Source organism: Neltuma alba, unplaced genomic scaffold (assembly GCF_004799145.2).
Source record: "Neltuma alba isolate B1F8T4 unplaced genomic scaffold, ASM479914v2 tig00011608_pilon, whole genome shotgun sequence".
NCBI classification, from domain to species: domain Eukaryota; kingdom Viridiplantae; phylum Streptophyta; class Magnoliopsida; order Fabales; family Fabaceae; genus Neltuma; species Neltuma alba.
Genome location: NW_021636259.1, coordinates 46858 through 61770, shown reverse-complemented (window position 1 = coordinate 61770; position 14913 = coordinate 46858). Strand labels below are relative to the sequence as shown.

Sequence of the window (14913 nt, the reverse complement as noted above, 5' to 3'; positions counted from 1 at the left end):
CTTTCAAGAAAAAACCAAAAGAATTAGAGCAAATCCCTAACTTGTTCTTCTAAAGAAAACATTTGTTCACTGTTCTCAAAAGTTTGATTTTGTTCTTATTTCATCCTTCCCTTCCCAAGATAGTTAAACCAAACAGCAAATATTCTATGGGCTTGAAAAAGCAATAAAATTTTCCGACCTGTAAAGTGATACTAACAATTTCTAGGGAGCTAGCTGATGGATTTAAGTGGGTTTTTACTGAAAAGCAAATTATCATGACCCTGGGCTCTCATGTTATTTGCTGTGTTATCTGGAACATAAAAGTTGTCTCTTGTCCCCACGTCCTTCCATAATATAATGGACAACATATAAATCAACTCCGAAATGTACAAGATTTGCAGCAAACGTTATTGAAATAAAACCATAAAGTTTCGACTCTGTAATCTGAAACAAGATTCCATAGGTAAGCAACTCCGAATGAGTAACAGTTAAATTACACTTTTCTGGCATCCTATTGAAGTCATTTGAAATGGCCAACTCAAACTCTTCGTAATGAATGTGTGCGTGCGTGCGTGTGTGTGTGTTGATATAGGTTGATTTTTTTTTTTTCCTGTGAAGTATAATTATAGACTATTCTTCCTCTTTTGCGTCGCTTTGGAAACTCTGCTTCTACATGTACATTTCATCATTGTTCATGCTGAAACTTGGAAAATGGATGACCCCATTTCCTGCCATTTGATTTGCCATCTTGAACTGTGCATTGAAGACTTCAGAAGCTGCTGCAGCATTTGGGGTTGTTAGACCATTATCAAACTGTCCACCATAGCTTCCTCCTTCTGATACACCATGCATTGCAGCTTCGTGGAAATCTGAGTACTGATCAAAACTTCCAATTCCAAACACAAAAGGGTCATCACCTGAATTTGCAGGGATCCCACTGTTGGCTTGATCTAGTGAAAGCCACTCAGCAAAAAGAAGCTTTGGCAAGGAGCTCTGATTAGCCTCTTTGATGAAGTTATAGTTTTGCAAAGAAGAGCAGTGATCAGAGATTGGCATCGCTGGTTTTTGACTTGATGATGAAGTAGAATCAAAGGTATCTGAGCTTGAGCTAGCATACTGCATTTGTTTATTATTTTGAGATTGTATTTCCTCTGCCTTGGCCACTTTCTTTTTCAAATATGAATGCCAGTGGTTCTTTATCTCATTATCTGTCCTTCCTGGTAAGTGTTGAGCTATCTGAGACCACCTGATCAATATGATTTGAGTTTTACTTAGCAATGTTCGTAAAAAATGGAAAAGAGTTTCTGAAAGGAATTTTTTTTTTTTGGGGGGGGGGGAGGGAACTGCGATATGGATTTCAATGGAATGCTGCCTTTTCTTGGAAAAAAAAAAAAGATTCAAGAAAGTAAAAGTGATACATAAATTCTTTGATGCTGTTAATTAAGGTATTTTATTTGGAAAGTAGGATTCAATTTAGGGTTTTGAGCAGTAGGCTAAAATTACCCCAATATTCAATTGTTCATTGACATCTGTCCCTACCGTTAATTAAAAAAAAAAAAAAACGCATGCCAATTCATGGTTTGACTAACCTATTGGTTTTTCCTCTTAGCTGTATCTTGAATTGGACCCACTTACTGCTAATTTATTGACAATTAACAACGACTTATTGACTTGGAACTCTAAACCAGTTATATTGACTTAAATTTAAAGGGCAGACCTTTCTTTTTCTTTCTTTTTTTGCTTCAAATTTCCACGACAGGAAAAAAAAATAAAATTGCTGTAAATTAATGAAAATTTGAAAATAGGCCAAGTGTTACTGCTTACTTGTTGCCTAGCATGTGGTGAAGGGTCAAGATTTTCTCCTCCTCTTGTTTGCTGAACATCCCTCTCTTCAACCCTGGCCTTAGATAGTTGATCCACCTCAATCTGCAACTCTTCCCATTCCTCTGCAACCCTGTTTACTCAACTCAACCCCATCAGCTAATAGCTTTTTCAATTTTCAATACTAAGAAAAATAATAAATAATAATTAATTTAATAGAACCAAAAGTCCCCTTCCCTCTTTTTCATTCTTACATCTTGATTATCATAAGCAGAATCTACTGTTCACTCAAAATGTCTATGTTTTCTTAAGCATCAAAATGCCGAAGTTGTCATTTTACAATGATGACTCTAATCATTTAACCTGGTATCTCTAATGAAACTTTTGATGCCTATCAGTCACCCATATCAGATAAAAGATTGTTCTTTAAATCACACATGAACTCTTCAAATTTTATGGCGATAAGGAATCAGGAAGAAGGAACAGACCTGCCTTGATGGGAACAGAGCTCCAGCAGCCATAGCCATGCTTGAGAATATAGTTTCTGAGCTTATTGTCTTCTTCGGGTGACCATAACCCTTTCCTGTGTTTTGGTTTTGCCTTATCAGCTGGCTGCCGCCCCATTTTGCCCTCTGTCTCAGAAACTGTGTTCAATGGATTCTACTGAACAGACACAAAACACAGAAACAGAGAGAAAGAGAAAGCAGAATGTTTTGACATGCAAATAGTGGACAGCCATATCCATATATATAAATCAGGAATTAGTTGTATTCTTGAATTTTTTAAGTCCTTACCAACTCACAAATTAGAAATAAAAATAAGTTGGGACGTGCAAAGGGGCCTCAATTATAATGTGTATATATACATGTATTTGTGTGTGTGTGTGTGTATGGAACTACCTTCCTGGAATGAGAAGAAAAAGAAAAACTTGAGGTGACCAATAGAGATTCAGAAAATTCCAAGTATTAAGTGTTGTATTGAATAAAAAGACTCCCATTATATTGGGTTTGGAGAGAAATAGATATATGCAAACTTACCCCCACAAGCAGATAGGCTGTTTTTAGAATTTGAACCCGTGACCTCTAGTATATGAAGGCAACCTAATCGGATATAAAGTAATGGTTAAGATTTTTAGATATTTATTTATTATTATTAAGAATATTTGGTTTTAATTTTAATTTGACTGTTATCCATTATCATTAATTGTTATTTGCATTTAACTCTGAAATTCTAGAAGTTTTTGTCATTTATTTTTAAGTTTCAACTCATTTACTTTGTACGCCTTATGAATTGAATAATATGGAGTACCAAGTATTTTCACCTTCTCCCTTATTCATCTAATTTTCCCCTCCACTTTTGCTTTCTCATTGTATTCAATATGAATGTGCTAGTACAGAGTAGGATGATCAATGGAATATAACGGACATCAATTTAATTATTAGCAGGGAAATCAGCAGAACCTAAACTCAAAAGCTACATCTCTCATATTTTTTCATACACTTGGTGGTTGGTATCTAGTTGGTAAATACTTCCAATAATATGTATAATGTGATAAATTAAAATATGACAAGAATGTTGAATCCTGACTTATGGCTTTTAATTTTTTTTTTTTTTCTGTGGAGGCTAATTGGAAAGTACTCGATCAACACAACAGGGCCTTGTGCTTGTTGCCGACACTTTTTTCCTTGCAAATATATGATGAGATATTCATTAATGTGATTTAAGCTATGAAGAAAATTCGTCCCTAGAAAACTAGCTTCATATATTATATGAGTTTGTTATTTAAACTTTGTCATTATAATTGTATCCATGTTCAATGAAATTTAAATATATCATGGGGTTGGTAGTATATATATGTGTGTGTGTATATATATATGTATCCTATTTTCACTACTTGTGACATGATTCATAGATTTTTTTTCTTGTACGAAATTTGAGAAAAATGAATCAGATTATTTATGACATACTACCTCCCGTCTTAATATAATAACTATATAAATAATTTATAAATATTTAAAAAAATTAGTTAAGTTAGTTATTTATAATAATTTATAATAAATGAGTAATGTCTTTCATAAAATATCATTTATTAATCATGTGTATTAGAATGAAAATCCTTCAACATGTGCGATCATCATCATAACTATTTTAGGAAAAGATGAATAAATATGGGAGACAAAATAAATTAGAGTTTTATATTTATCACCAAATTAAATTTTCAGTTAGCTCTTATATTTAGGACTGGGAGTAACATAAATAGTATGATTTGTTATTTTGTTTTAAATTGTATACTGATATGGATGATATAGAAAGGTAAAGATTGGTCAATTGCTATTCAAAAACTGTGAAGTGAAATAGAATGAGGGGTGAAAGAAAGAAATAGACAAATCGCTACTATTGAAGGCTCATCAAGAAGTGAGATAGAATGAAGGCCGAAAGAAATAGACAAATCGCTACTATTGAAGGCTCATCAATAATCTTGTTGTTTACGTAAACATCAAAATTTTAGTACTCCTTCTATTCTTAATATAAGATCTATTTAATTAATTTGATTAGATTAAAAAAGTTAGATAAGTTAGTTAATTATAAGAAATATGATATGTTTTTCCTAAAACACCATAATTATCTTTCTTAATATCCTTTCTCCCTCTTCTACTTGATTATGGTGGAAGGAGTATCTATAGAGATAATTTAGAAAAAATTGATAAATATAAGAAATAGGTCTTATATTTAAGACCAAAATCAACTCAACAATTAGATTATATATTAAGAACCGGAGGAGTATAATTTTTTTAAAAAAATAATTAAGAAAAATTAAGTAATTTGGATTATAAAATATTGATGAAAAACTAAATAAATCATTGATGTGTGTGCGTGTGTAAACATGGAACTCGTGTATTTTGGTGAGACTTCTTTATATATGTGTGTGTTTGTAATGTATTTGATTTATTTATTTATGTTTGATAAATTTATGTATTTAGAGATTACAAAAAAAAATTGTCCAAAATAATCTGTCCAGACTCCAGAGACTATACGCAGTTAAGAAACCACTGTGATTGGATGATGTCTTCAAAGTTCAAACGATGATTAAGTGACCGCCCCAAGGTTTAATTAAAGAGTGCCCTTTGATGTCAAAAAAAAAAAAAGAAGCCCTTTTTTCCTTTCTTTCTTTTTAATAAATTTTTTACATTAATAGGAAGATTTAAAATGTATATTTCTATGAGATATTAGCTACATTCTTCTTAATCAGAATTTTTTTTTGGAAAAATTCTCAAAAAATAATGATTGGATTTCAAAATTTTAAATTACGAATTATTATAAAAATAAGTTGTTATTTACTTTTTGAATGTAGTCAACGAGTGTAGCAACTGATGCTGATTTAAAATGTCAAAATTTAACAATCATTTTTTTGGATTTTTTTAAATTTTTTTTGTCGATATGATATTTCATACATTTTTTTGCAAAGTAATATAACTGTTGGCAAAAACATAATGTAATTATTGTTTCAAAAAAAATAATTATATACAAACACACATATATTAGATACGGTATCACTGTGGTCTATATTATAATTTACTTGTAACGGAATTTTTTTGATCTTAGGGTATTTAATTTACTAGATACAAATGCATTAGGTTATTTAATTCTCGTTAAAAATAAAAAAGAAGAGAGAGATGTGAAAATAATTTTTAAATATAAAATTTTTTTGATAAAAATAAATTTAAAAAAAGTTACCAATCTAATGCATTTGTAAGAATAATTTACAAGTTATAATAAGAATGGTACATATAAAAAAAAAAAAAACTATTGACTTGTTGACATTTTGGAGTGCGTACAAGTGAGTCATATGCATATATCTCAAGAATTATTAATTACATATTTGATTATGTAATAATTTAATAATTTAATAACTTAGTGACTTGCTGAAATCAACAAGGAATCACAATTATTGTTGAGAATTGGCCAGCGTGATGCTTCAATTCGCAAATTCAATGGTTTTTGCTTGCAATTTTAACTTAAAAAATACACCAAATCGTACTTAATTATAAAAAATTCTCGTTGAAAAATTGTTAAAAAATATTCATATTTGTCACGCATTCGTTTCTCCCTTCTAAAAGGGCAATGAGTTGTTCTTTGTTTTCCCCCCTTCATTGAATATTGTGTAGGATGCCAAAAACATTTTAAATATTATAATGTTTATTGTATTTGATTTTATTTTAGAAATTAAATAGAGGATTAAAGGACAAATTTGTCTTAAGCAATTAGTATTCTTTACTTATGCAATGTTCTCCTAAAAATTTAAGAAATAATACAATATTTTTTTGACTGTTAGTTAAACCATTTTAATAAGGAAAAAAACCACAATTTTCGTATAAAAATTATAAACAATTATGCATCTATGTCACCCACTGGTTTGGCCCTTTTAAAACAATTATGCATCTAAAACAATTATAAACAATTTTCCCCTCTTTTAAATAACTTGTGTTTGATGCCAACAGTATTTTAAATATTATACTCTTCGTTAATCTGATTTTGTTATAGTGAAGTAATTAATTTATTATATAGTAGTACATTTTTAAAAAATCGGGTTGAGCATTGTAATAATGTTTTAAATATATAATGCCTTAATCTCAATGTATGTTTATAAATAACAGAAGTCATAAGATGATCAGTTTATGTTCATTAAGATTTTGCTTTTAACAATGATATGTGTACATATAATATATGGCCAAAAAAAACAAAAAGATGTGTATATATCTATTTTTTAAAATATATATTATGAATTTATGATTCATGTATATAATTGACTTAAATTATTTAAATTTAATTTACATGATCCAATCAACGTAATTGAAACATAAGTAATTCCCTTATGAGAATATTGAAAAAATTATAATTTAATTCATTTGTGCCATGCTTGACGTGATTAGGATCAAATTATTATTTAATCACACCATTGGATTTCACTGGGTGATCCATTCAAATAATATTTAATATTCTGTATACACTGGTCATTAAATATATTTTCCCCTCATTTTTATACTACTGAGAAGCATTAAAAAAAATTATTTATATCACAAAAATCAACCCCTTCACTTTTGGAATATGCTTAAATCCGTAATTCCTTGATGCTTAAAATCTCTTCTTCTTCTTTTTTCTTTGCTCCAACGATGCTTGAAATCTTTATGCCCCCTTAACATAAAACATAATATAACATATATCTTATTGATCTATAATTAATTTAGATTTCTTTAAGTGTATAATAATAAATTCATTAGTGTGATAAACGACAGATTGATTGATTGATTAATTAAGTAATTAATTAATTAAGAGTGATGGTGACAACTTTCTAGGTGACACCGGCGACCCCATTGAACAGTGCTAGGTACTTCGAATCTAATTACTTGCTTGTTAAATAATACAAGAAATACTATTTTTAATTCAAGTAATAGGAAATTAATATCAAAAAATAATTTCGGTGCATTTGATTTATTTTTAAATACCAAATGACCCTCTCCTAATTCATCGAGTTTATATATTGCTTGGGATTAATGGACTTACGTTTAAATTAGGGCTAAGCGTGAAACTATTGATGATTTTCAATGTTATCATAAATCAAATGTTTTAAAATATTTAGATATAAAATTTGATAGATTCTAATGTTGGACAACCTAAAAGTAAAGTAAACTCTCTATAGTCAAGTCTAAACCTAATTCAAAAGAAATAGATGAAATTTGGCTAATCCGGCTGTGAAATTTCAATACGCTAACAACTGTTCAGTGCAGTTCTTTGAAAAATTATACTCTTCAGTTTAGTTTTTTAATTTTATTTCATTTGTAATTTAATTTTTATAATTTAAAAAATTTTAATTTACTTTATACCCTTAGCTTTATGAGCCTATAAAACCTACTACCTCCAGTCCTAATTATAATTATAAAAGTTAGTTGACTAATTTAAGGAGATTAAAAAAAAAAAGTTAAATGAGTTATTTGTAATAAATATGTGTTGTCTTTCCTAAAATATCCTTACTAATCAATTATATTGGCTAGAACTATTATTATTATGATGACTACTTCGAGAAAAAATATATAAATATGAGAGACAAAGTGTATTGAGATCTTATATTTAGGATCAAAATAAAAGTCAAATAAGATCTTATATTAAGTACGGAGGTAGTATCTCTTAACCAAGAAGGAATTATGAATATTTATTTATTTATACGACATAAATTCGAGACATTATTTAAAAGGTCTAAATTCTATTATCACTAAATTCAACAACTAGCAGCCTAACATAACTTTTAAACTAGATTAATATTACATAAGAACGAAATTAATATTTTTTGAACCATGGGCCTCTTCAATAAAAAATATCAGGAGACCGACCAAGACTTCTTCTTCTTTCTTAAATAATAACAACAACAATAATAATATGAAGCAATTTCGCAATTTTTTTTATTTTTTTCTTACTGGCCTGAGCATGTTTCATGTAAAGATTCACACGGATTAAGTTAAAATGGTTTTGGTAAAATCAAAATTATGATCAGTATTTTGTCAGAAACATTATCATCAGTACTTCTCGTAGTTACAATCTTGTCTCGTTAATATTGCGAAAATATTTTGGATTCATAATTTCGATAAGTATAGGTAATAGAGTAATCCTTAGAAAATATTAATAATAATTTTTGAGCTTTACAAAAAATTATTATTAAAGCCGTTTGGAATAATAATTATTATCCCATACAAGTCTTTTGAAAAGTTTACCAAAGTGATATTTTTGTGTGAATATTTAAATAACCAACGATTAGAATTGTTTAAATTTGTTGTAACTTGACCTAATCATAGGAGAAAAGAGGTTTATCATATGATTTTTTATGTCACAATTGAGTTAATTATAAAAAATGTCAACCCAAAATGTTATTAATTAGAAATATATTTACTTATATAGGGACATCCAATGAAATTGGAGTAAATATCTCAACCATTAAACTAAACCTCAGGTAGGTAAAAAGCACTATTCAGATCCTAAGTCAATTATGACTTTAGCAGTTTAGTGCTCGAATCAGCATTGTCTGACGTAAAATAGGAATTTTGGCTCTTGTAATAAAAATATAAATTCAAGAGCCATTTTGGCTGAGTCTTTGGTTCAACCTTCTCATCTGTAAGCTTTCTAATATTTATCTCAGAAGAAGAGAAGGAATATACTCACAGCTCAGAGTGATCTTGTGGAGTTCATAGGTTTGGCTTGCTTGATTTCTACTTTTATATTTAATTCAATAATGAATTATTTGTGATGATTAGAATGCTGGATATTGCCATCAGCGAAAATGATTTGAGTGGCTGCAAAAAGTGAGAGAAGAAAATGAAAGGAAAAAAAATAAACAAATAAATAAGAGGCATGACTTTAAAATTATAACTAATATTTTAAGACTTAAAAAGTTGCGTTGGAAAAGTCATTAGTTTGTCATGGCTGTCTTAATTTTGCATTCTTAGGTTTTGAGATCATCTCTTTCTTAGTATATTGCATTTGTCTTTTACTACCTCTTATCCTTAATATAAGATCTCGTTTGGTTTTTATTTTGGTCCTAAATATAAGACTCCAATCCACTTTATTTCTCATATTTATATTTTTTTTCTAAAGTAGTTCTTCTAATAATGATAGTTTTAGCCAATACACTTGATTAACAAGAATATTTTAGGAAAGACAACACCTAGTTATTACAAATAACTAACTTAATTTATTTTCTTAATCTTTTCAAATTAGCCGGCCAACTCATATAATTAGGACCGTAGTTAGTACTAAATAACCTTTCTTAGACAAATACAAAATTTTTTGCCCCCTATTCACGTGACTTGTATCATAGGATTCTAAATAAGACGGTGGTTTGTATATTACCTCTAGTCATTAATATAAGACCTAACTAATTTTAAAAATTACTAAATTATTTAATTATAATACATATTATATGACCCCTTTCAAATACTTTCGTGTATTATTAAATTATGCATCGATTTATAAGTAAGGTAATTAATTGAGAGAGAATTGACAAATATAAATATGTTAATAACTCTTTTAATTTTCTAAATTAGTCAAATGAATTTTATATTAAAAATGGGGATAGTACATCGCAAAGTTCATTCACTATTATGACTTGGTTTAAAAGCGTGGGGATAACATATCAACTTCATTGATAATTTGGCAGGGCAGCAAGAGAAACAAAGGACAACATTGAAAACATAAGGAATTTAATATTGAATTGAGAAACATAAGATCCGTTAAAGATTAAACCAAGCTGTGTCTCTGAAAAGGAAAAGAAGATTTCTGCCATGGGGATCACTGTAACGCCGAAATATAGACGGCAAAAGACGGATACGGCAATGATATCAACCAAACTTTGCAGCTACAGCCGTCTTGGCAACAAAGCAACAAGGAAAATAACATAACTCAGAGACAGATGAGGAAAGGAAAAGGGAAGGGGAAAGGATTTTCTCAGCAAGATAGAAAGGAGACCCTCAGGCAGAAATCAGAAATCACAAAAATATTTGTGCATAGAATGCTGGTACATGAATGTAAAAGATTCAATTTACAAAAATTGATGCCCGCCTATTAATATTTCCGACAAAACCCAGTTCGTTAAACATTACAAACCTCAAACTCCAATTTCTAAGATATGTCAACTCCAGGCTTTACCATACAAAAGCATACAAAAACATTTTTCATCCGAATCCCACATAATGAAGCTGTGACTTTAAATCTTGTACGGGAATCAAATTAACACCTATCACCCTATCCTCTAACTACAGACTCAATTGAAGCTAGTAGAAAATGTCATACAAGACAAACAAAATCAGGACAACTTGGATCACATCTGCTACACCTGGTGTCACGGTAATCACGATGCAACAGCAATCAGACCCTGGTCACCCCACTCTTTCCAAGAGCAAGCTTAACTACTTGTTAGCAGTACAAAGAGTACCCTTCCAGGACTCAAGACAAACACAAGATTGTAACTTGTACAAATACAAGAATCAGTCAATACATCAATTGATAGTCCAACAAGTTAACATAGAAACCATGTCATAAAAGTAAACTCTGGTCAGTCTCTCTCTCCCTACTTCTCTCCAGAAACTTAAATTTCAAATCCGGCACCCTAGGCTGCCTATGCTATGATAACAAAGGATAAACCCTGCTTGTTCTTGGAATACCGAAGAACCGCAGTAACATGCTGCCAGGACAGAAGATCCTGATTTAAATTCAATTAGTGATCATTTTGAACTGGAATCTGGAGAGCTGCTGAGGAATGGTGGATATAACAGGGCCATATCTCTGCACCAGCACAAAGTAATTGTGTCAACACAAATGTCAATGTTTTGGGCGGAGGGGGGTTTATGACCGCCCAATTCAAGATATCTCAAATGGCAAACATTGGCAAATTTTAATTATGACCCCCAAACAGTAAACATTTTAGACAGGTCCAAAAATCTGCCACATCAAATTGATCAAATTCCCATATTAGAACTAATTCACCTAAAAGATGTCTGCCCACATTTAATCACTTCAGCAATGAACCTAACACATTAATTTCACATGATAAATAAAGCCATTACCATACCTGAACATTGTCATACAGTTCAAACAATGGGACAGCAAGAAGCTTAAGGTTTTTGGGCACTGCAAAATACTCCCTCTCAGATAAGTGGACGAGGAAAAGCTTTTTGCACTCCTGCATAGATTAATCACATGTTTGTGAGCATAGAACCAGAGAATCAAGAAGATATTGCATATTCAATGACATATTCTTGACATATCACCTTCGGTTTTGTTATGTGAGGAGGGCAGTATGGATACATAATGGTTTCAAAGTTTGGCCTCCACCAGATTGCCACACACTCACCTATCTGCATCAAGTGTAGTTCAGCACAATCAATCAAATATATTAAATCAAAATTTTGTTGTAAGCCTACGTAAAACTGAGAGGAGATGAGCTTCAATCATGTTCCTGAATTATCACTCACATGGCTCATCCCTGATTAAACCATTAGAGAACATCTCACATTTGCCCGTGGGAATAAAATCTGAAAAATCATTATCCGTTTTTTCTTGGGCCAACAATCATCATCCTTGTTTGACTGTTCAACAGGACAGAAATTGTTTCCATTTCCCATCCCCATGCTGCTAATGCTAACTGTCATCTATCCCTACTTAGTTACATTTTTAACATCTCCCTTCTGAGTAAGTAGGTGTGATGTCATGAGAAACAATACCTGCCAGTCTGGCACAAGGGCTGGTGAATTAGCACCAAGCTTGCTGGTCAACTTTCTCCTCAGGCCCTCAGTCTCTGTCCCACAAAATTAAACAACAGAAAATCAAGTTTATAAGGGATAAATAAAACTTAATAATTTCATACCATTTGATATTATGAATCAGGAAATGCAATAACTTACCATTCTCCCCTGGCTTGAGGCGCCCCCCTGGAAGTTTACAGAAGGTATTACCAATTTGTAAAAGAAGTATGTGAGGATGATTGTGTTCTTGTACCTGCAAAATACAGCCCAGTGCATATTATAAAAGGAGTAAACAAAAATCTTTTTCTAACACATGAAAATGTAATAGCAGGACGATAGCATATTAAGCATAAGAATAAAGAACGCCCTTCATAAGAGGGGGTAAGGCCAACACCAAGCGTATGCACAATGTCTTGCACTTCTCTACTAGTCAAAATATAACAGCGTGTTCATTTTCCTTGGACAATGATGTCAGCCTATAATCTGATTACCAAGATGACTTTATAAGCAAATGTAGAAAAGAGTGAGTTACACAGACCCTCTTGGAATATACTGCAATTGAACATGCGCTGCTTCAGAAAGTGCATATATCTACTTCAAAACATAAACAGCGCAACATCCATAGTTGAATTTTAAATATGTATTCTTATCGTATAATTCAAAATCCTTGCTGGCTTCCTAATGAAACTTGCTCTTGTAAAGATGCACAGCTTCTCCTCTACTCCTCTCTTTACTATTTTAATGTAAAAAATGCCTCGACTCAAATTTAACATTTGCTCATTTTTCTTGCAAAAGATAAGGGCTTGGTATTTTTAAGCACCCGTATTTTGTAATGGTAACAGCTTAGAGAATAAGATTGATTTTTAGACCAAAACTAAAATTAGGGTACATGATGATTCGTAAAAGGTAGGCATTGACAAAGGGGCATGAATAGATGAGATAAAGAACTCAAATGTATAGCGGCGGCTCTTCCTCTCAGCCTGCCTGCATCATGAAAATGATTTTGCAATACTCCAAACAAAGTTTATGCAATTCGCTGCACGCACAAGATGTGTCGGAAGTTTAAAGAGCCAAAACCAATTCTTAAAATATCTTAAGTTACAGCTGTATAGTACCCCGTTGGATCAAAGCCCCTAACCCAGGGCTCAACAAGGACTAAGTGGAATGACAAAGAAACAGACAAAACAATAAGAGATAAATCACACAACATACCAGTAAGATGCCCTCCACGCTGGTCCTCATTCCTTCTTTCATGTAACTGCAGCTCAGAAATAATTACATTTGAGAACATTGTGGTTACATTTGCAACATGAGCGTAGGAGTAGAATATAAAGAAACTATAATGCTTATTGCAGGAACCTCATTACGAAGGAACCTTAACGAACGATGGCAGAATTGGTTACATGCTATGTGACAATTTAAAATCATTTCTGACACTAAAAAATATCATATTCTCCCAATACAGGTTCTTTCTCAGAACAGATCTCCTGAAATCGGCTTTTCATGAAGCTTTGAGAAATCAGCCAAACCTAAATGTTGTCTTCTTCTTTTTGGGGGGGGGGTGTTAGGGGATTAAAGCAGAATACCTAACTAAAACTTCAGAGAATGCACAGGCTTCTTTCCTCACGGGAGAGAGAGAGAGAGAGAGAGAGAGAGAGAACAAATAAGTAAAATATAGCAGAATCCTACTATGCCTGCGGCATGCTTACCTTGAAAAACGTTGCATAACATGAGTTGATACTAAATTCATCAATTTTTAACATGATTGCAAAGTTTTCTAAAGCAATTTCTCAGCAAATTGAAACTGGGCATTCCTGGGAGAGAGGAGTTAAGATCGTTCTAGGGTTTATGAAGTTTGACGAGACTAAGCCGAACAGAGCGATAGAAAACGATTAGAAATGGAGAAAAAGAGACTAACTTGACTTTCATACGAGCAAGACGATCAGCGACGGACGTGTCCTTCTCCATCTTGGGCTCCTTGGTACCGAAGGTGTAGCTGGAAAGAGGGTATGTGTTGACAACCTGAGACGGTAACATGTTGCTCCTCGGCGAGTCTCACTGGAAGGCGCAGGAGAATCGAAGAAGCGCCTGAAGATCCAAATAGAGGTGGAGTCAGCGACGCAGTGTGTTTCAGGCTCTTGCCGCTCCGAAACTGTCCCGATTGTGGGTTCTCTTATACCATTAGCATTAGTAATAGGAATATCAGCGTAAAATATAAGATTTGTAATAATTCGTATTTTTTCCGCATAAATCACATAATTGCTGCATTACAAAAATGATAAATAATTAAATAAAGTAAGGAATTAAATATTTGGCAGTTGAAACAATTAGCGCGAATTGGCATCTTGTCAATCCAAATATGTCTAAAATACCCAAATATAACAAATAAATATTTTTTTAAAATATTCTTACTAATTATGTACTCCTCCGGTTCTTAATATAGAACCCAATTTTTGAGTTGATTTTGATCCTAAATATAAGATCCATTTCTCATATTTATTAATTTTCTCTAAATTACCCCTATGGATACTCTCTCAACCATAATCAAGTAGAAGAGAGAGAGTATTAAGAAAGATGATTATGGTGTTTTAGGAAAAATGTGTCACTTTTCTTATAATTAACTAAATTACCTAACTTCCTTAATTTAATCAAATTAGTTAAATGGGTCTTATATTAAGGACCGAAGGAGTATAATAAAATGAAATTTGTTAATATATACAATTATCACATGGATTATTTGAAGAAAAATAAATAGATATAAAAAATGCAACAAATTCATAATTTTATATTTATAGCTAAATTAATTTTCTAACTAAGTCTTATACGT

At 31.5% G+C, this 14913-nt stretch overlaps 2 protein-coding genes across 2 annotated transcripts; both read right to left on the bottom strand.

Moving 5' to 3' along the window:
• Positions 1 to 313: 313 nt before the first annotated feature.
• LOC114715710 (transcription factor LAF1) lies at positions 314 to 2522 on the bottom strand. Its single transcript, XM_028900578.1, has 3 exons — positions 2289 to 2522; positions 1804 to 1933; positions 314 to 1225 (listed from the first exon to the last, which is right to left on the bottom strand). Exons 1-3 carry the CDS (start codon positions 2422 to 2424, stop codon positions 649 to 651), a joined length of 843 nt encoding a protein of 280 aa, XP_028756411.1. The 5' UTR covers positions 2425 to 2522; the 3' UTR covers positions 314 to 648.
• Positions 2523 to 10321: 7799 nt separating this feature from the next.
• On the bottom strand, positions 10322 to 14239 carry LOC114715716 (pre-mRNA cleavage factor Im 25 kDa subunit 2). The gene is made up of 7 exons (XM_028900590.1): positions 14005 to 14239; positions 13299 to 13344; positions 12246 to 12339; positions 12066 to 12139; positions 11613 to 11699; positions 11414 to 11524; positions 10322 to 11127 (listed from the first exon to the last, which is right to left on the bottom strand). Exons 1-7 carry the CDS (start codon positions 14121 to 14123, stop codon positions 11056 to 11058), a joined length of 603 nt encoding a protein of 200 aa, XP_028756423.1. The 5' UTR covers positions 14124 to 14239; the 3' UTR covers positions 10322 to 11055.
• Positions 14240 to 14913: the final 674 nt, after the last annotated feature.

Coding starts and splice junctions, on each gene's coding strand:
- LOC114715716 (XM_028900590.1), bottom strand. CDS start 14,123: ATGTTACCGTCTCAGGTTGTCAACACATACCCTCTTTCCAGCTACACC. Junction 12,340..13,298: donor GCGTGGAGGGCATCTTACTG/GTATGTTGTGTG, acceptor TGTATTTTGCAG/GTACAAGAACACAATCATCC. Junction 11,525..11,612: donor CTCACATAACAAAACCGAAG/GTGATATGTCAA, acceptor TAATCTATGCAG/GAGTGCAAAAAGCTTTTCCT.
- LOC114715710 (XM_028900578.1), bottom strand. CDS start 2,424: ATGGGGCGGCAGCCAGCTGATAAGGCAAAACCAAAACACAGGAAAGGG. Junction 1,934..2,288: donor CTCTGTTCCCATCAAGGCAG/GTCTGTTCCTTC, acceptor TTGAGTAAACAG/GGTTGCAGAGGAATGGGAAG. Junction 1,226..1,803: donor CACCACATGCTAGGCAACAA/GTAAGCAGTAAC, acceptor CATATTGATCAG/GTGGTCTCAGATAGCTCAAC.